This window comes from Onychomys torridus, chromosome 23 (assembly GCF_903995425.1).
Source record: "Onychomys torridus chromosome 23, mOncTor1.1, whole genome shotgun sequence".
NCBI lineage: Eukaryota > Metazoa > Chordata > Mammalia > Rodentia > Cricetidae > Onychomys > Onychomys torridus.
The window spans coordinates 62,658,455-62,678,644 of record NC_050465.1 but is presented as its reverse complement, the minus strand read 5'-3'; the positions used below and the strand labels follow the sequence as shown (position 1 = coordinate 62,678,644).

The following is a 20,190-nucleotide window of genomic DNA, read 5'->3' as shown; positions in this document are numbered from 1 at the left end:
TGAATATTTTTCTAACTTCTGCAAAAAAGATGAGAAATTTTATAAGAACCTTTATGTCCCAATAAATCACAGATGGTCTATATGCTTTGATATGACACAAACATTTTACAGTGATTTTTTATTTTAAACAGACTAAACAACAAACTTATAAAATTATAGTGCAATTTTTCCTTCAAAAAATTTTGAAGCCCACAGGAAAAAGGAAAAATAAGAAAATCCATGAAACAAATGTGGTTTTTTCTTCTTCTACAAAGTAAAATTAAGACCACTCTTTTATATTCTCCGTCCCGTCCACCCCCATGTGACTGCGTGTGCACGTGCATACATAAACTACAGCGTATGTGTAAAGGTCAGAACAACTTTGTCAGTTAATTTTATTTGACAACCACGTGGGTTCTAAGGATTGAACGCGGGTCTTGAGCATCAGAGACCTGCTGAATCTGATAAATTACCTGATGAATCATCTTGTTGGCACAGTTCTCAAATTTCTGCTATCCTTTTTACTTTATGTAATTTATATAATAAAATGATAAGCAAGGACTAGGAAGAGTGCTCAGTCAGTAAAGAGCTTACTGTCCAAGTAGAAGACATGAGGTCAAGTGCCAAAATCCTATTTAAAAAGCCATGCATGGTGCCTAGGCTCGTCATCTCAGTCCTCAGGAGGTAGAGACAGATTCCTGGGGCTCACTGGCCAGCCAGTCTAGCCTAACCCAGAGTCTCAGTTTCAGAAAATAAGGTAGACAAGGCTCCTGAGGAATGACACCCAGGACTGATATCTAGCCTCCACACACATGAGCATACATACACACATACATACACCACACACACACCACATAATAGTACGCAAAATAAAAATAATTCTATTCTTCAGAATCAATTTTTTTGTTTGTTTGTTTTGTTTTTTTGAGACAGGGTTTCTCTCTGTAGCTTTGGAGCCCGTCCTGGACTAGCTCTGTAGACCAGGCTGGCCTCAAACTCAGAGATCCACCTGCCTCTGCCTCCCAAGTGCTTGCGCCACCACTGCCCGGCTCAGAATCAATTCTAAAACATGCAAATTAAGCACATCCCCTCAGCTCTACATAAAACACAGGTAATATAATCAACAGAATGAACACTTAGAATTTTACATTCTAAACTATGCAAAAGGAAATAGAGTGCATTTCTCATTTCAGTCTTACACAAGTTAATGTTCTTTGACTAAAGTAAGCTGTTACCTTCTTCCCAGTTCTTTAATTTGATTTCACAGCAAACTAATGGTGCTCCCACTCGGCCGGTATTGTAGTCCCACACTAAGAAGAAAAAGTATTTGAAGACTAGTTAATCAATTGCTTCCTTTTCCTAAGTGATTTAAAATGATGATTTATCATCCTAAACCTTAGATAGCCGTCCCCATCCCCAAGAGACTCCTTATAAACAAGCACACCACAGGATGCTTGCTCTGCTCAGCACAGGTATACTGCTTGGTCAGAACTTTAAGACCTAAATTACTGACACTGATTTCACCTGTTGTGTTTATGAAGCAGAGTTTGGAGTTTACTAAAGACATTTTCAAACAGAGTTTAAGCAAGAGTTACGAGAAAGAGAGGCCCTCAGGAAGTGGAAGACACCCAGGTACATGGGCATAGCCTTCTCTTAGAGGGTTACCTCTTATAACCATTGAAAAAAAGAAGTTTCATATGGTTTGGACTCTACATTAGCAACTGAGAGTCCTGTGAAATCAGGCACGCCTACCCAGACTCTCTGCCCATCACATGCCCTCACATACAGACCTAGCTCACTCATGACTGGCTGCCTAGTTCATAGCTGGGAGTCCCTATCTTACAGACAGTGGAGCACACAGCTTATACCTGCTCTTCCTCCTTGTTGGGTCTTACAGCATGTGGTGATGCTGATGACCTCTCCCATCTTCCCCTATCACTATTTCAAGGCTGTAGCACCGCTGACAGCATCTTTAGCTATCATACCCTATCACAGTTATGCTGGAAGCCAGGAGAAAACTGATGATAGCTCCCCAAGATCTAGCAGCAGAACCCCAGAATGATGGAGTATTAGTACACTGTGATTCCTCAACAAAGACCATTCAAATACCAGAAACAAAAGGCTGATATTTAACACATTAAGATTGATTTATGTAACATGTGGTGGCTCACACCTGCAACCCCATCACTGAGGAGACTAAGATAAAAAAGATCGCTATGAAACTGAAGCCCCGGGCTACTAAGTGAGAGCCTGGCTGAAAGAAAAATAAAGATTCAAAGAAGAAATTGCATATATATGCATTTGTCGTTGATTCCTTGCAAACAAGGACTTACAAATAGCTTTCAAAACTACAAAGACCATACTAGGAGCAGGACGACGAAGAAGTAATGGAAAGTAAGTAGAGTGGCGCACTGAAGCACTCACGACAAGCCCCACAGATGCTCAGCTGACAAGTTCAGTGACCGACAGTATCTAGAAAATGAGGCAGAAGCATCGATTTTCCAGTACTGGGAAGCAGAACAGCGCTTCTATAAAGGGAGGCACAGAGCATGCGGGGTCCACCTGAAGCACTGATGGTAGTTAGTGGATTTGCCTCCACACCACTCGCCACCTCACAGGGTAAGCTCCAGCACTCAATGTCTAGACCTGCCTCCAGTTTCTCTACACACAAGGTCCAATAAACACTTCTGAGTCTGAGCTTTGCTACCTAAATGACTACAAAAAAAAAAAAAAAATACCACTAATAACCGCTGGGACAAAATAAATGTACAAACCAATGCTTCATGGAAAACTTCTTTCCCAGAAATTGCAATATCGTATGGCAATATAATACAAAAAGCCCCAGTAGATGAATTAACTACCACCTCATCCAATACATTCTAAAAATATCTATCAATACTTACAGTACCCAGAGTTAATCCCAATTCTATTATTTAAAACCTTGAAAGCTTGATTACTCATGTATTTTTACAAATAATTCATACCAAGTTGGGGGGCAGGGGGAAGCTATGCTGCACTCCAGCCTCTGACAGGCACACAGGGGACATCTCAGATGACAGCACCTACCTTCTGTAATCGTTCCAGCCCCAGTTGATTCCGTGAGTCCATAGCCCTGGCCAACAGGACAGCAGAAACAGATATTCATGAATCGCTGTGTCTTTGCAGAAAGTGGAGCACCACCACACAATAAAAGACGAATATTTCCACCCAGCAGCTTTCGAACATTCCGGAAAACGAAGCTAAAAATACCAACAGAAATTCTAAGACTTTTTAAAGCAGAGTAGTAATTTATGAATGAAATGAAAATGGGCAGCACAAGCTCATGTACTTGAATGTTTGGTTCCCAGTTGTTAGAACTGTCTAGGAAGGATTAGTAGGTGTGCTCTTTTTGGAGGAGGGGTGTCACTATGAGCAGACTTTGATTAAATGCTTTCTGTTATAAACTGCCTTCAGCTTTGTTATATGGAGCTTTTGAGATTAAGTAATCAAAGTGATATAGTCAATTAAAGAGTTATCTTGATCCATTCTGTCTTAAATATAAATGGTACAAGCAGCAAAGAAACTGTCATTTCCTCTCAGTTATTTTGCATGTAATATTCAAATATAAAATTGGCATGTTTAATTGTTTATATTAATAGATTTTTTTAAGGATCACAGAATGTTATCATAAATGCATATATCGCATCTTCAAAAATTTATTAAAAGAAAGTTAATTCTCTGCTTATATTAATTCATTAGAAACTTATGCTTTTGTTTTGTTTTGTTTTGTTTTTCAAGACAGGGTTTCTCTGTGTCGCTTTGGAGCCTGTCCTAGATTTCACTCTGTAGACCAGGCTGGCCTCGAACTCATAGATCCACCTGGCTCTGCCTCTCAGGGCTGGAATTAAAGGCGTGTGCCACCGCCTGGCTTATGCAAATTTTCTAATGCAAGCTTTGAAATGTTTATTATAGTTTTAAAAATATGGCAAATTATCTGGCAGAAATTTTTAAAAGAAAGTATTTCAAATATCTATTTGATACGTTTCTGAAAAAGCAAGGCTGGATGCTGGGAATATAGCTTAGTGGTGGTGCTCGCTTACCCAGAAGCACACCCTAGGGTTAGGCTACGGAAACTCACATTTGTTAACATTTTGAAAAGGATGAAGACTATGTGGCTATCATTTTATTAGTTGTATTAAGCCAAGTGAGCTATCCAGTCTCTTAACCTTAGCACTCAGAAGGGGGAAAAAATGTATTAGATTTTCCATTCTCAACCTACATATCTTCCTAAACAGATAAAAGTTAAAAAAAAAAAAAAAAAAAAAAAAGTAAGGCATTGGAAAACTATCTTTATATTCCCATTTAAAAAAATTAAACATATATAGGCAAGTGGTGGTGGTGGTGGTGGTGGTGGTGGTGGTGGTGGTGGTGGTGGTGCATGCCTTTAATCCCAGCACTTGGGAGGCAGCAGCAGGCACATCTCTGTGAGTTCAAGGCCAGCCTGGTCTATAGAGTGATTTCCAGGACAACCACCCCTGTCTTGGAAAACAAACAAATAAAAAAGCCTATTTTCACTTTATAATTTCAAACTATTTGCTACTACTCTATTAACACTATAAAAATGTAGGTGAAGTGTATGGGAGACAAACTTTTAAAACTTTAAAAATAAAAGTTGGTAATTTTCAGCAATATGCATATCCAAATACATTGTAAAATAGTGTTTTGAAGTCTTTAAAAAAGTACAATATTAAACAGCAAAATAATAACTGAAAAATTTCCAGTTCTTATGTAGGATGGATTGCTATAGTCCCTTCGACTTTTCAAATGAATTTCTTGCTAAACAGCCCAAAATGGCCTGGAACTTGCTACAGAACCCAGGTAGCCTCGGACCTTTTTTAAGATCGTGTGTGCCCACACATGTAGGCCAGAAGGTGGCGCTGGAGTCCAGCTCTCACGCTCTCCCACCGTCCATCCTTTCTGCAGTAAGGCTGAATGACACCTGCAGCCCTCAGCCTTGGGCTCTAGATACTCCTCCCTCTCTTCCCAAATTTCAGGTCTGTGCCACCACACCCATGCTAGAGTAAATGTACTACTTCTTTATGCCTCCCTTCCCTGGGCTGTCCAAGTGAACTGGCGTTAACACAGAGAAGTGGCTTTACTCACCGGTCACACAGTGGAGTGCTATACCCTTTTGAAATCTGTTCCATCTTGTAATTATAGGCCAAAATAAACAAGTTTCGCTGAAAACTACTCATTTCATTCACTTTATTCATGACATTTTTGTAGATCCGATCCATGATTTCCTAGGTGTATAAACAAGTTCATTAATTATATAGGCAATCTTCACATTTTAGGACTAATACTTCTAATTATTGTATATATGATGTAGGGCAATTTGGGGGACATGTGCCATGGTATGTATGTCGAGGAGCTCAGAGGACTACTATATGGAGCTAAGTCTCTTCCTTCTTGCACCATTATGTAGGTTCTAGGATCTGAATTCAGATCCTCAGATTTGTATAACAAACAAGTACTTTACCCACTCAGCTACCTTACTGCCAAGATACTAAGCCATTTTAAAGATATATTCTATCAGAACTAAAAACTCTTAAGTGGAGTCACAATTGGTTTTGAAGTGATACTCTCAGTCCATCGCCTGTGGCTGACAGCACTTCTTGAACACTCAATACTGAACAACAGGTGAACAACAGGTGAACAGCAGGTGAACAGCAGGTGAACAGCAGGTGAACAACAGGTGAACAACAGGTGAACAACAGGCAATTCTTACCGGCACAGCAGCCATCAGTGTTGGCTTCAACATGGATGTGTCTCCTTTGCTTCCTTTTTTTATTTTTGAAGACTACAAAACATAAAAAATAACCTATATAAAGATCTTTAACTTTAGTCGGGTAGTGGTAGAAACATTGAACCCCAGCACAAGGGAGGCAGGTGGGTGGATCTCTGTGAGCTTAAGGCCAGCATGATCTACAGAGCAAGTTCTAGGACAGCCAAGGCTACACAGAGAAATCTTGAAAACAAAAACAAAACAAAAAAAAATCTAACTTAAAAACTTGACGGCATTCTTAGCTCAAAAGCTAAGAATAAGATAAACTTATCCTTTCATTGTATTATATTCTAAAAGGTCTATTTCAAAATAATTAACAAGGCCGGGCAGTGGTGGCACATGTCTTTAATCCCAGCACTTGGGAGGCAGAGACAAGTGAATCTGTGAGTTCAAGGCCAGCCTGGTCTACAGAGAAGTTCCAGAATAGACACCAAAAGCTAAACAGAGAAACCCTGTCTCAAAAATCCAAAAATGATGATAATAATAATAATAATAATAATAATAATAATAATAATTAGCAATATACTGTAAACTGATAGGGAAACAAATGTTAAACATGTTTTAGTAAGTATATCAAATCACAAATACTTAATTTACCTGATCTGCTAAAGTCTGTGGTGAAGAGTAGCCAATTCGGCATCCATGAGAAAGACACACAAGCTCAGCACTTAATTCTAGAACATGGGCCAGGGGCAAATATCCAATGTATACATCTTCCTCTCTGAAAGAAATGACAGATAAAAGCAATGGTGACAGAGGTCTCCTCACACAGCAGGCTTCCAGATACACAGGAATAGCTATGCACCCAGCAAAGCTCCCTGCTAGTAGGGTTCAGGTAAGACAGACAAAAAAAAAACTACAGTTCAATCCAAAAACACAGAGGTAGGCACTTTCAAAATGTGGTCTGTTGCAGAAGCAAAGTGCTAAGGCAAAAGGGGGGCCTAGTTAGTGCGTCTTTTAAATGACAGGATGTCACCATAGCAGATGACCTTTGGAGATGGTGGGCACCTACTGTGACACTCATAGAACAGATGCCTGTTCCAGGAGATGGATCCTTGGTATGCAAGACAGTATGTGCATTCGTCCAGTTTTCAGGAAACGGCCTGCATCTACAACATCAACAGCAACTCAGGAGAGGCCAAAGGGAAAGCGCTGCTGCGGTTTCCAGCTCTGCTCCCAAACTCAGTCCCACCGCTAACTGCACGTGAATAAATGTATGTATGTCTGTGCATAAGGGCAACAAAACAGCAGAGCAGAGTCCCAGCTCAGTTACCAGAACAGACTTCAGCTCTCAAGTACCCTCTCAACTCCTCTCACCCCGTCCGGTTTCTTCGGTCATTTCTTTGCCTACTCCACTCCACTCCACTCTCAGAATCCATCAGTTGACTATGAATACCTCTCTGCCCACCAGAACTGCACTTAACATATAAAAATGACTATGTACAGGAGGAAGGAATACTAACTGGCTGAAATAATTTAAATTTAGGGTATTCAATACTACAAACTCAGTTTAACTTTGCACTGTTAAGATATTAAACCACTGAACTATCATTTAAAATTACATGAATGTAACTACTTTGAGAGGATGAGAGATGGGTCAGCAGTTAACCACTCAGGATACCTCAGTCTGGTTCTCAGCACCTCTGCTGGGCACTCACAGCTCCAGCTCCAAGGGAATCTGATACTCTGACCTCTGCAGCTTCATGAGCAGGGATGGGAGACACATACACACACGTACACTTTAAAATGGGAACAGCGTAGCCATTTACTAAACTGGCACAAGTGTCTGTGCTCCAACAGCTGCAGGTACAAAGTTGCTCTGCATTTTACCAGGACATACACACCCCAGCCCTGGAATCCTTCTCGCCATCCCAGTTATAGCAGCAATGATGTTGCTGTGAGAGATCATGACTCCCTTCGGAATCCCTGTAGACCCGCTTGTATACATGATGACCGCAATGTCTGAGGGCACTGGCTTGCTGTGAGCTTTGTTTTCTATATCGAAGAAAAGAAAAACATACACTGCTAATGAACTCAGCTACATCATCAATTTTCTTCTCACTCATCTATATAATTCAACCAAAATAAATAACAGTCAACACATAAGGAGGGATAAGCAATACTAGGACAAACATTTAAAGAACAGAATGAGTAAATGCTGGCATTTTCCTTCAGTCTTTCTTTAAAGGCTAGATAAAAGTATTTGTAGAAAATTCCATTTCTACAGTTGACAGTCTAGAAAGCTGATGTGTTATCTAACTCCAGGATTAAACCCCTGGTTGGTTCTAGAGAACAAGGTGAGCAGAGAATGCACATATGGAATGATGAGCACATAACATACCCACGTTGGCCTTCACTCCGAGAGCCTGCACTGCAGCCATGGTGTGTACGATGACACCCTTGGGGAACTCAGACCAGGTTGGAGGCTTCCCATCAACAGTTATGATATGCCGCAGACGTGGGACCAAAGAGACTATATCCTGAAGAAACACCAACATTCACCATAATGTGTTAACCAAGTGTGAGTGACTAGTTCAAACACATGAGAGTAGCTCACCACATGGAGTAACCAATTGATGATTTCCTGTCCCAAAAAAGTTAAGTGGTGGGACTGGGAAGGAAGGGAGGGAGGGAGGGAGGGAGGGAGGGAGGGAGGGAGGGAGGATGGGAGGATGGGAGAGAAGGAAGGAGGGGTGAGTAAAGAAAGGATGGAAGAGAGGAAGGTGGGGGGTTGCACTCACTATTCTATAGTATTATGTATTCTGTTCTTTGATAAAAATCCTGATCAAGGTTACTGCTCCACAAAATGAACATATAAACACAGAACACCTGAACTACATATAGGGAAGCCCATAGTCCCTCAAGAATATATGGGAGAAGGGAGAAAATCACTTGTATGCTTACTAAAAAAGAAAAAAGAATGCCTGAGGCAGCAATGTTTTCAGGGGAAATTGCCTAGAAATTACAAGAATCCTTTGCCTATTATTTCATAAAATATCTCCCATTTTAGTACTTAAAATCTTTAAGCAAATCATTTACTCAGTGATTCATAAATGAATTTAAAATATTCAGCAGTCTGGAGAGTGGTTTAGAGCACCCATACAGCATCCTGTAGCTCTGGTTCCAGGGAATCCAACACCCGCTTCTGACCACACTGTATACTTCTTGGCACCCCTCCCTCCAATCCTTCCTTCCCCTACTTCCTCTTTTCTCTCTTCTCTCTCTCCCTACTTCCCTCCCTCTTGCTTTTCCTTTTGTCCTTCCTTCCTTCCTTCCTTCCTTCCTTCCTTCCTTCCTTCCTTCCTTTCTTTCTTTCTTTCAGGAGATAAGATCTCATGCCCCTTAGGTTGGCCTCAATCTTACTAAGTAGCTGAGGCTGACTTTGAACTACTAATCTGCCTACTTCCATCTCCCCATGTTGAGGTTTGTGTGCACCTGTGGATGCCTATGTACAATTCTGTGCTCTCCAAGCCTTCCCCCACAGGGTGTTCTGACCTGGAACATGACAAATAAGCCTCAGGGATCCACCTATTCCACTCACACAGTGCTGGAATTGTGAGCAGGTACACCACACTTTTATTATAATCGAACTCAGGTCCTCGTGCTTACAAAGGCAAGCATTCCACTTGACCTACATGGTACATATATATGTATGCAGGCAAAACACATATCCACATAAAATATAAAATGCTGAGGGACCAGCAAGATGGCTCAGGAGGTAAGTACACTTGCCACCAAGCCTGACGACCTGAATTCAACAAAACCCACAAGGAATCTCATGGTGAATGGAGGAGAGTTGACTCCTATAGTTGTCTGGGGAGGACAAAAAGGCTTTGTGCACATAGATAAGCACTGGACAAGCCAGGAAAGTTAAAACACACAGCTCACCTCTTCAATGGAATGAGATGCGCAGCTGCTCTTCCTGGAATGCTAGGCAGGATGTAGTTTTACAACCTGGTGAGCCTTGGCTGTCTGACAGCCTCTACTGTATCTACAAGACTTTATGTTTTTACTTGTCCAAGACCTTTCCCTATCAACCCACCCTCAGGAGTGAGGTCACTTGTGCTTTACAACAGCCTAAGTGACTTCTACGTTGTCTTAGGCCAGGCCAATCAGGACACCCATAAGCATTATGCTTAGCTCAAACGAGCCCCCTAGACCCTAAATCTTGGGCACTATCTCTGAGTAAACAGTACCTATTCTTGTGAAAGAAGCCAGATGTGCAGTGTAAACATATCTTAAATTGTTGTGCACTTGGGACTGAGTTATCTGAATACATTTTTCAAAAAGTGTGCTGTGCTAAAGTAAAATGATCTGAGCCAGACTCCACAAGTCCTGGTCCAGCACCGGATACAGTAAAATTGGGTTAAGCTGAATTTCATTCTTGTTTCTTCATGGATTGCTTTTTCCTTGCCTGCTGCAAAGGCTGCAGGGGAATCATCACAGTTGTCCTGACTTTTCACAGGTGTGCTATGACACATGTAACCACACAAATGCATGCCCATGAGCACAGAAACACAAATTCAAAAAATACAGACATTCAAAACTATTAACTTACTTAAATACACTATAAAAACAAGCACAATAAAGTTGCTATCCTTTCAACAGACACTGGCATAGTACACAATTTTTCTGGTCTAAATCCAATTTTATGTTCTAAAGAAAAGAACAAAATCTCACAAAAATAGTTAACTGAGGATCAGTATGACTGGTCAATGCAAAAGTCAAAGAGATTTACATTAAGAGTTGTAAGTGGTCCTCACCTTCAGCTTTGTCTGCAAGAGCTCTTTACTAGTAATGATGTTGGTCACCTCTGTCTCATTAAGTCCATGAACAATGGCTGGACCTCCCAGGGTAGCATACAGTGTAACAACTACGAGGAAAAGAATACAGGTCACACGTAAAAAAGGGCACACTTATTACATAGCAGCACCTCTGGAAGTGCACGTGAATCACAAAGGAGTGCTCTCATGCACAGCCCATGAGAAACTGCCATGGCTGTGGACATCACTCTACTACTTACTCAGTATCCTACCTACTCACCTTCCTCTAACCTTCCCAAGGTCTCTAGTATTTTAAGTGAAGATTTAAGTGAAGTGACCTATGGCCTCTTGAGTCTAATCAGGTGGTTCTCAACCTTCCTAATGCTGCAACCCTTTAATAGTTCCTCGTGTTGTGGTGACCCCCAACCATAGTGTTATTTTCATTGCTACTTCAAAACTGCAATTTTGCTACTGTTATGAATCATAATACAAATGTGTGTTTTCCAAAGGTCTTACACAACCCATGAAAGGGCCATTCCACCCCCAACCCTCAAATGGGTCAAGACCCACAGGTTGAGAACCACCAGACAAGCCAGTAAGACAGCACATTGAATGTCAGATTTTAGTATCACATGTCAACAAATACCACAAGCCAGGAGTAGTGATGACACCTATAACCCTGGCACTTGTGGAGGAGAGACTAGAGGTCACCCTCCATTACACAGCGCAGCGAGTTTGATCCAGCTACATGAGAGCCTGGCTCAAAAAAACACAAAAGAAATTCATACATGGTAGAGTTCATTCTAAAGCTGAAAAACCAAAACTCAAAAGTAGAAATTTGGTGTTTTGTTTGTTTTGTTTTTTACTTCCCATATGACTGGACGTGGATGTGAAATGACAAACAATAATAATAAAAATGTAAACTCAAACCTTGGAAACACAAAGGCAGTCCCTAGTTTACATGCAGAAGTTGCCTGGGTGTAGCGGTACACATCTTTAATCCCAAGCAGGGTTCAAGGGTTCAAAGCCAGCTGGTCTCCAGGCCAGCTAGGGCAACACAGTGACACCCTGTCTCAACTAAAAAAAAGAAAAGGGAGCTGTGGGACAGGTGGCTCAGAGGTTAATTAAGAGCACTTGCTCTTCTTGCAGAAGACCCACGCTCAATTCCCAGCACCTACATGGTGGCTAACTCCAGTCCCAAGGGAATCCAGTGCTCTCTGCTGACCTCCATGAGCACCCATCACATAAAATAAAATAACTCTTAAAAAAAGAAAAGAAAAACAGGAATTCTTAACAAGAAGTCTGCTGAAGGTTGTTTTTGTTTCATGTTCATTTACCATGACACTGGAGCCAAGACTTCCCAACCGACCGTCCAGGACTGCTTTGCAGGGCTAGCCACCATGACCACCCTGAAAAACTTCAGCAATACTAAGATTCTTTATCGTGTCACCTAGCGCTTGGAAGTCCAAGTTACGATAGGCTGTATTCTAGAGGTTAACTATAGCTACTAGCAGAAGTGGATTAACAGAATGGCAGTAGGTTCAAAAAGGACCCTAAGGGATGGTAACCGAGAAGGGACTCTGTAAGTTAGGTCTAGTTTTCCAGATGCAGAAACCCCCTCCTTAACATCTGACCATCAGGGCTTCTTCCTAAACTGATTCTTTTTTCAAAATAGACGAATGAATGAATGAGTATCTGAGCCCTAAAAAACACCCCTCCACTAAGTAGATAAAGGAAAAAAATTGGTATCAGAATGTTAACCTCTCTCTTAAATACTATTTTAGGGCCAAGTGTGGTGGCAAACACCTTTACTCCCAGCACTCAGCAGGCAAAAACAGGTGGCTCTCTGAGTTTGAAGTCAGCCTGGTGACCTCACAATGAGTTCCAGGACAGCCAAGGCTATGTAGAGACTCTGTCTCAAAAACAAAAGAAAAAAGAACCATTATTTTATAAAGTGTCGTCCATACGTACGCTGGAAGTTATACATGAAACAGGCCTGTGCGGCAATCATCCACTCAGCCCTGGTCTCACAGAAGATGGCGATGTTGGTCTTCGGTTTCTGGCCCAACATCTGCAACCCATTTCCAAAGTCAAGGGCTCGAATGAAGACATCTTCATAGGAAAGCCAATTATAGTGCCCCAGGATAACCTGATAAAGCAAAGTAAAGTATAAAACACAAATATCTTTTAACATGGCCAAAATACTAATTTACAGGAAGAAATTAGAGCAAATTTCAGACTTTATATAGCCAGAAAGTTATATGAATATAAGACATATTAGCTTCAAGTAAAGATGTATCTCTAAAAAATAGCTTTGTGACACTGTCTATGACAACCCAAATCCTATGTTAGCGTTGAACTATGACAGAAGTGGGAGTTGGCGTAATTTCTGGTTTTTTAAATTATTCAGAATTGAGCTAAAACATCAGGATCTATATGGCTCACGACCAGCAGTTATACAGTAAGGCACTATTTTATGCAGTGCGGCCTTATTTTGATGAACCAAAAAGACAAGCTGGTGTGGTGGCACATGCTTGAAATCTCAGCACTTCACAAGTGCAAGGTTCGAGGTCACCATGAGTTGGAGGTTAAATAAGATGGAGGCAGGGGAGAACCCTGAACATATTTGAAGGAATCAAAGGTCAATTCCCTAGACAAATGGCCCTATACTAATAATTTGCTTAGAGAAAATTTTGATTTATTCTCTGCATGAGAATTTTTGGATTTCAAAAACAAATGGTATGTGATCTATAGCTAGAATGTGACCTTACTGCCCAAGTTCACAGAAATATTTATGGCTATTTAATTTGAATAATTATCCATCACGATAAACAAAGTACAAAGTCTCTCTACAACTAAGTGGAGACTGAGTTATATTATCCCTCTGTCGAAAACTCCGCTTTTACTTGGATTTGTCTGAAGTGCAGGTAACCCAAGCTTACATTAATAATAAGCTTCTTTTAAAGCTGGTTAATATTTCTGTCTTTAAGGATTTTCAACTTAAAGACAATCAATCAGGATTTTCCCCCATTATATGTAAAAACTAAACAAAAAGCAAACTACAAATACATACAGCTGGTTTCCAAGCATGACTGTGTTAATTTATGTCTCAAGCATCTTAAAAATCATCTGTACAGGGACTAGAGAGATAGCCCAGAGACTGCTTTTCCAGAGGACCCTGGTGTGAGTCCCTGGACCCACACGGCAGCTCACAATCATCTGTAACTCCAGGTTCAGGGGATCCAATCCAACACCCACTTCTGGCCCTAGCACACAAGTAGTGCATAAAAACACTCATACATACCAAATTAAAACCATCTGAACATTTATTTCTAAAAATGCAATGTTCCCCTAAGAGGCTAGATAGATGAGGGAACAAATGGTGCCCTCTGGTGTTCTAGTCAGTATAGATGTAAGATTATACTTCTTTAACTGGAGCAGTCCCAAACTCTCACCTTGCTCTTGCACCCCCAGGAAACTTCAAAAGGAGCTCTGTGTGGGTAAGATAGATGAGAATTTGGCTAAAATGTGTGGGAACCGGATTACAGTTACTAAGAACTATAAACTCCAAGATAAGAATGGGGCACCTGCTTAGATTCTAAACCTAAATGACCAGCTTTACCAATGTCTAAGAACGTGGATAAAAATCACTTAATATACAACCCAAATATATAAACTCATGTGATGATGCCACCATCTCAAAAAGACATGAAATTCTAAAATTTAATTGAAGTGCTCATATCTAAAATCCCAGTACTCAGCTGGCTGAAGGAAAGAATTGCCTTGAATCTTAGGCCTGCCTAGGCTACATAATGAAAAATCAGGCCACAAGGAAGGAAAGAAGGAAGGAAGGAAGGAAGGAAGGAAGGAAGGAAGGAAGGAAGGAAGGAAGGAAGGAAGTCTAAAACACTTCCTCAGTTATTCATTTTCTCATCCTGTAATAACTGTAAGATTTTTCTCTCTTTAAATATCCTCCCTCTAACTGGAGACAATCATTGTCTTCACTAAACCATCAGAAATTAAACAGACACTCGTAAACCTTCTACTACCAAACTTAATAACCTACATACACTGGTACTCACATTCTGCAGTCCACATGTCCCTGACAAAAGCCAGACTCCCAAGGACTACTTTAAACAGCTCCTCAAATTTCCACCTCCACTACAGCCAGCTGCTTTTCACTTGTTCAACACGGTGTCTAACAAACCGACCAAACTCAGCAAGTCCCCCAAAGTTCTCTCCCTCACCCGGCTTCCACTGCCCATCTCTACACCGTTCCTATGTGAGCAGAGGGGCACACCATCTACCAACTGCTCCACACAGGAAGCTGCCAGCTTTCCATTCATCTCCAGTCTCATTTCTAAATCTGTGCACAGTCTACCAACTTATCTACAAAATAGAGCCTGAACCCAGACATTTCTTTCTCGTCTGTTACTGTCAGACCAGGCCATCTTCTCCATAATTCACACCACCTTTTTTTTGTTACTAAGGAATTTTTTATTCATTTTACATACCAACCACAGATCCCCCTCTCTTCCCTCCTCCAGCCCCTCCAACCCCTCCAGCCTTCCCCTCCCACAAATCACACCACTCTTATCCCCTTCAAACACACAAACAAGGTCCCTTACTTCAGACTGCAGGCTTCTTCCCTTCTAGTAGCACTGAGGCCCAGAAGGCCCGGAAGCTATACGCCTCTGTGACCCTTGCAAAACCCCCTTTCCAAACTCACATCCTAAAACCCAACCCCATCCTTTCTGTTTTTTAGAAATACCAGAATAGGGGGAAAGGGTGCCCTCTCCAGGATCCTTAAATGATCCATCCCAAGCCCCTCACTCAGCTGAGCTCACTCTTATCTGGGACCCCCTACTATTGTCTTCCTGCCCAGAAGGTTCTTTATCCAAGTTTTCTAGAACTTGTTCAGGTCTCATCTTAACTGCAACCTATTCAGGCAGGCAGGCATTCCTTAAATCGCCCGTCTGCTTGTCTTTTCACACTACTGATGAGCTAAGACCCATGCCAAGATTAACGAGTGTGTCTTCTCAGGGCTAAGACACTCGGCTGATGGCTCGCTCAGTGTGTGGAGTAGCTGGAGCCCTAACAATGCTTGCTCTCATCCCCATCCAGTCCTGTGGCCATGCATTTGGTCTACAACGCGAACAGGCTCAGGACTCCTGACAGTACAGTTAGAGCCACTTCCCCGTGGGAACCTCATGTAAGCATTCTCTCATGGAGCTACAGATCCCCAGTCCTCGTGGTAACCTTGGGGCTCACTTGTTCTTGCCTACTTGGCTATTTTTATTCTGTCAAAGGAGTGACACAATATCACTGTATGTGTCATAATATCAATTATCACTCAGAGAATACTATCTTAAAAAGTATAACTTCCTGGAATGTAGAACCTTAGTGTTTTAAAGCTTTTCCAGGAACATAAAAAAATGCAATGCTTTTTGATGACTGTCTTGCACCTCAAAAGAAAAATAATAAATGGTGACAGCATACAGAAGTTATTAAAACCAAAGCACACCAATATTTAACCATTCAGACCTCTGGCAGATGCGACACTCTAATAGAAATCAGGCAGCTGTTTCAAACCCCTTTTAAGAAGGAGGTTGTTGGTTTTTCTCCTCATTTACTATCTAGAACAGAACTACAGAGGAATTACACATTTCCTGTCTTCAACAAAGTGTGCCTGGCTTTCTTTAACCTTCTCTGTGTTTTGGGCTTCTGTGATTTGGGACATGCAGTTAACAAACAGGAAGTAGGGACAGCAACCATGGAAGGGAGATCCATAGGAGAGTGAAGAACAAAGCCTCAGATCCCAGGCCAAGAAAGCTACTACTTTTAATATAAATTATGATGTAAATGTCCCCACAACCCAGAAAGTGCAGGAGGGTAGTGTGGATTATACTCATTGTTAATAATAAAGCTGATTGACTGATGGCTAGGCAGGAAGAAATTGGACAGCCAGACTAAGAGCACGTGTGAAAAATGAGGTAACAAGCCACGAACCACGTGGCAAAGCGCAGATAAGAAATACGGGTTAATTTAAATTAAGAAATAGCTAGTAATAAGCCTGTGCAGTCAGCCAAGCATTTATAAGCCTCCGAGTGATAAATTTGGAAGTGAGTGCAGAACAGTGTGGAACAGAGAAAAGACTGTTTACAGGAGGGGGCATGTTTACACAGGGTTCTACTATGTAGCCCTGCTGGCCTGGAACCTGTGCCTATCCTTCTGCCTGTCTCCTTCCTGAGTGTTGAATCATATGCTTATCAGTAGTGTGAACCCAGCCAAAAGAGGAAAGATGTTCTCCAATATTTTTGTTTGGATTTATTTGGGGTGGAGAACCACCTGAGGATTGAACCTAGAAGTCTTGAGTATAACAGGCATCTGGTCTACTAAGCTGTAACTTCAGCATTTTTTTTTCTTTTTTGGTGCTTTGAGACAGGATATTCATATGTAGCCCAGGATGATCTTGAATTCACAATCATCCTACCTTACCCTTCACCTGCTAGGATCGCAAGCACATGTCACCAAGCCCGACTTTGCAAAAGTCAGTATCATAATAAACAGAAATGATAAAAATGTGACCCTGAAGAAAAAGCCCACACAAAAGCCAGCACTGAGAAAGAACAAAAGAGGAAGGTACATCAACTAACAAAGCATGTCTACTGACTTTCATGTTAACCGTCTGAAATCTACAACCACCATTAACTACATTCTCTCATTCTCTAATGTGTTTAGAATATGTATAAAACATCAACAGTGTCTCACACTTAACAAAATGACTATTGAAACAGTTTGTGTCTAATGTTTTAGTTCTTCAAGATTTCAGGCACACTTGCACCAGAAGAAGGCTCTGCAATCTAGCCGTTCCCTGTTCTTCCTGTCTACAGCACACTATGTTCCATCTAGGATGGACACACGGATGGACTGACAGAAACACACACACACACACACACACACACACACACACACACACACACACACACACACGTGGACTAATCTGAAATGAGGTTCGCAAAACTTTGCTTTAACTATATAATATTCTATGCTGCCACTTCTCAAAGTAAGTATACTTTTAGATATTAATACACATAAGCTCCTCAAATCGAAGGTTATCTTTAAATGTGATAACTATTCTAATGAGAACAAGTCACCAAAAACAGGTCTTCTGTCTGCTGTGGTAGACAAAGCAATGCAATCAGTCCCAGCACTCAAGTCCCAGGGAGGCAGGAGGATCAAGAGTTTGATACCAGCCTGAGCTGCATGAGACTCTAAAAATAAATAAAAGCCTTCTGCCTGCCCTCTGCTGTCCGTTCAGTAAGACTAAGCTATGTCACCAGATACCCTGCCGTGACAGATGCTGGTCCTGACACAACACAATGGGTGTGACGAGAACCCAGAGCATGTGGGTGGGTGCAGGGTGAGCTTGTTTAACTCAGTCTCTAGCTTGCAGCCCATTCCCACAGCTACCACACATCAAGAGAAACACTAGTCTTGGCTAACTCTAATACAGACAACAGACAGTATGTTTCATTTATTATATATACAAAACCTAAAAATTAATTCTAGGTCCCCAAAACAGCTGATTCTAGACAAGAAAAGTATGTTTTTGTCCATCTATATATAGCCTTAGAAAAAACTGATAAACCACAAATGCAAATTTAACAGCAAGTACTAATAATAGGCATATCTTCTGACAAAGAATTAAAGGCACAGGCCTTTAATCCCAGCACTTTGTGGAGGTAAGAGGTAGACAGATCTCTGAGTTTGAAAGCAGCCTGCACAGAGTTCCAAGACTTAATTTATAAATAATAAATAGGAAAATGACATAATTGTTTGGCTTTTTTCCTCCTCTCTCACAACCTGTAGTTAGTTACAGAGTATGCATTTGAGGCAAAAGCCTGAGTCCAAATCTCAGCTTTCCACTCAGTAGCTTTAGGGTCCTTGGGTTAGTTAACTCATCCATGCTTCAGTGTTCTGATCTTGCAAGTAGAGATGACATCATCTAACCCATAAGGTTACTTCCAGTTTTAAAAGAACTTGGTACTAATTAAAACACCTTGGCTCATAAACACTAATACCACCGTCATTAAATAACTTTTCTAATGCCACAAGACTAGTAAGAGGTGAAACCCAAATTCAATTTGCAGTGTGGAGCCAAAGCCCAGGCTCTTAACCACACTATTTCTATCTGTAAAGGCAGCTTGTTTCTGTTTCAAGCCAATGGCAAGATTCTCTGCAGTGGTTTAAAAAAAGGGGGGGCTGGAGAGATGGCTCAGAGGATAAGAGCACTGGCTCTTCCTAAGGTTCTGAGTTCAATTCCCAGCAACCACATGGTGGCTCACAACCATCTGTAATGTGATCTGGTGCCCTCTTCTGGCCCGCAAGCATACATGCAAGCAGAACATTGTATACATAATAAATCATTTTTTAAAAAAAATTAATGCCATAAAACTGCTATAACGAAAGTACCAAAATATTAACACCCACTGTGATTTCCATGAAAAATCAGAACAAGTCACATGGCGCCAAGCACCCTAGTTAGGGTTCCCCACCCCAAACTACCTAGGTTTTGTTTTTGTTTGGTTTTTGGTTTTTCTTTTAATAATTTATTTTATGTGCAGATCCCCTAGAACTGTATAGTTACAGACAGTTGTGAGCTGCCATGTGGGTGCTGGGAATTGAACCTGGGTCCTCTGAAGGAACAGCCAGTACTCTTCTTAACTGCCGAACCATCTCTCCAGCCCCATTTTTTGGTTTTTCAAGACAGAGTTTCTCTGTGTAGCTTTGGAGCCTTTCCTGGAGCTCATGCTGTAGCCCCACCTCTGCCTCCGGAGTGCTTGGATTAAAGGTGTGTGCCACCACCGCTGAGCTACTCCCTAGAAGTTTTATCCCAAGCCAGGGAGGTATCAGGTTCAGGAGCCCCACACCAGGGCACATTCTCCATCTTTTTGAAAAATATGGTCAAATCAGTAAACATGAAGACATAGGACTAAAAGCAGTCTATGGCCCTGGAGGGAGACTTTCTCCTGCACCACCAGCAGGTTCTACCTGCAGGAGACTACACTTCCCACAATGCTAAGTGTACAAGGAGAGGAGGCTTGTGGGTAAAAGTATGGAGGGGATTCAAGGCAGCAGAAATCATCTTACCTTTTTAAAAATTTTTCCATTTGGTTGAATTTCATCTTCCTCATTCAAAATTTCACGTGTTCCCAATAGCCTTTTGTCCTTAAATTTATCTTTTGCATATACAAAGACTTTATCAAGTGTATCGCAGCCAGGATACAATACCGAAGCCAAACTGTCCAAGCTGTTAGTAGATCTGTATGCAGAATCCGGTTTTGAATTGACAGGCTTTGCTTTAATTTTGTTTGATTTTTCTTGTCTTGACTCACACAAAAAGTAAAATGGAATGTATGTTAAAATAGTATATAGTGATATTATAAAATGTATGAAATATAAAAGTATGGGGTTGATGGTTTGTTTTAGCTTCATGGTAGATGGTTTTGAAGATGCGTGGTTATTCATAAGTGTTCAAAAAATAGAATTAACAGATTTCAACAAGAATCTAGAAGGAAGAAAAAGAAATAGGTTAGTTCAAAATCACTTTAGAAGAAAAAC

General features: G+C 41.1%; 1 protein-coding gene across 2 annotated transcripts in view; it reads right to left on the bottom strand.

Moving 5' to 3' along the window:
• Acsl3 (acyl-CoA synthetase long chain family member 3) overlaps positions 1 to 20,190 on the bottom strand; it is a 58,025-nt gene that overhangs the window by 10,988 nt on the left and 26,847 nt on the right. For both annotated transcript variants that reach the window (XM_036172717.1, XM_036172718.1), the window contains exons 2-11: positions 19,720 to 20,137; positions 12,538 to 12,715; positions 10,567 to 10,676; positions 8,145 to 8,283; positions 7,648 to 7,798; positions 6,401 to 6,524; positions 5,747 to 5,818; positions 5,122 to 5,261; positions 3,046 to 3,218; positions 1,215 to 1,289 (exon numbers count right to left, since the gene is read on the bottom strand). In XM_036172717.1, coding sequence (XP_036028610.1) covers positions 1,215 to 1,289; positions 3,046 to 3,218; positions 5,122 to 5,261; positions 5,747 to 5,818; positions 6,401 to 6,524; positions 7,648 to 7,798; positions 8,145 to 8,283; positions 10,567 to 10,676; positions 12,538 to 12,715; positions 19,720 to 20,097 — 1,540 coding nt within the window. In that variant the 5' untranslated portion in view covers positions 20,098 to 20,137. The remainder of the gene's footprint in view (positions 1 to 1,214; positions 1,290 to 3,045; positions 3,219 to 5,121; positions 5,262 to 5,746; positions 5,819 to 6,400; positions 6,525 to 7,647; positions 7,799 to 8,144; positions 8,284 to 10,566; positions 10,677 to 12,537; positions 12,716 to 19,719; positions 20,138 to 20,190) is intronic.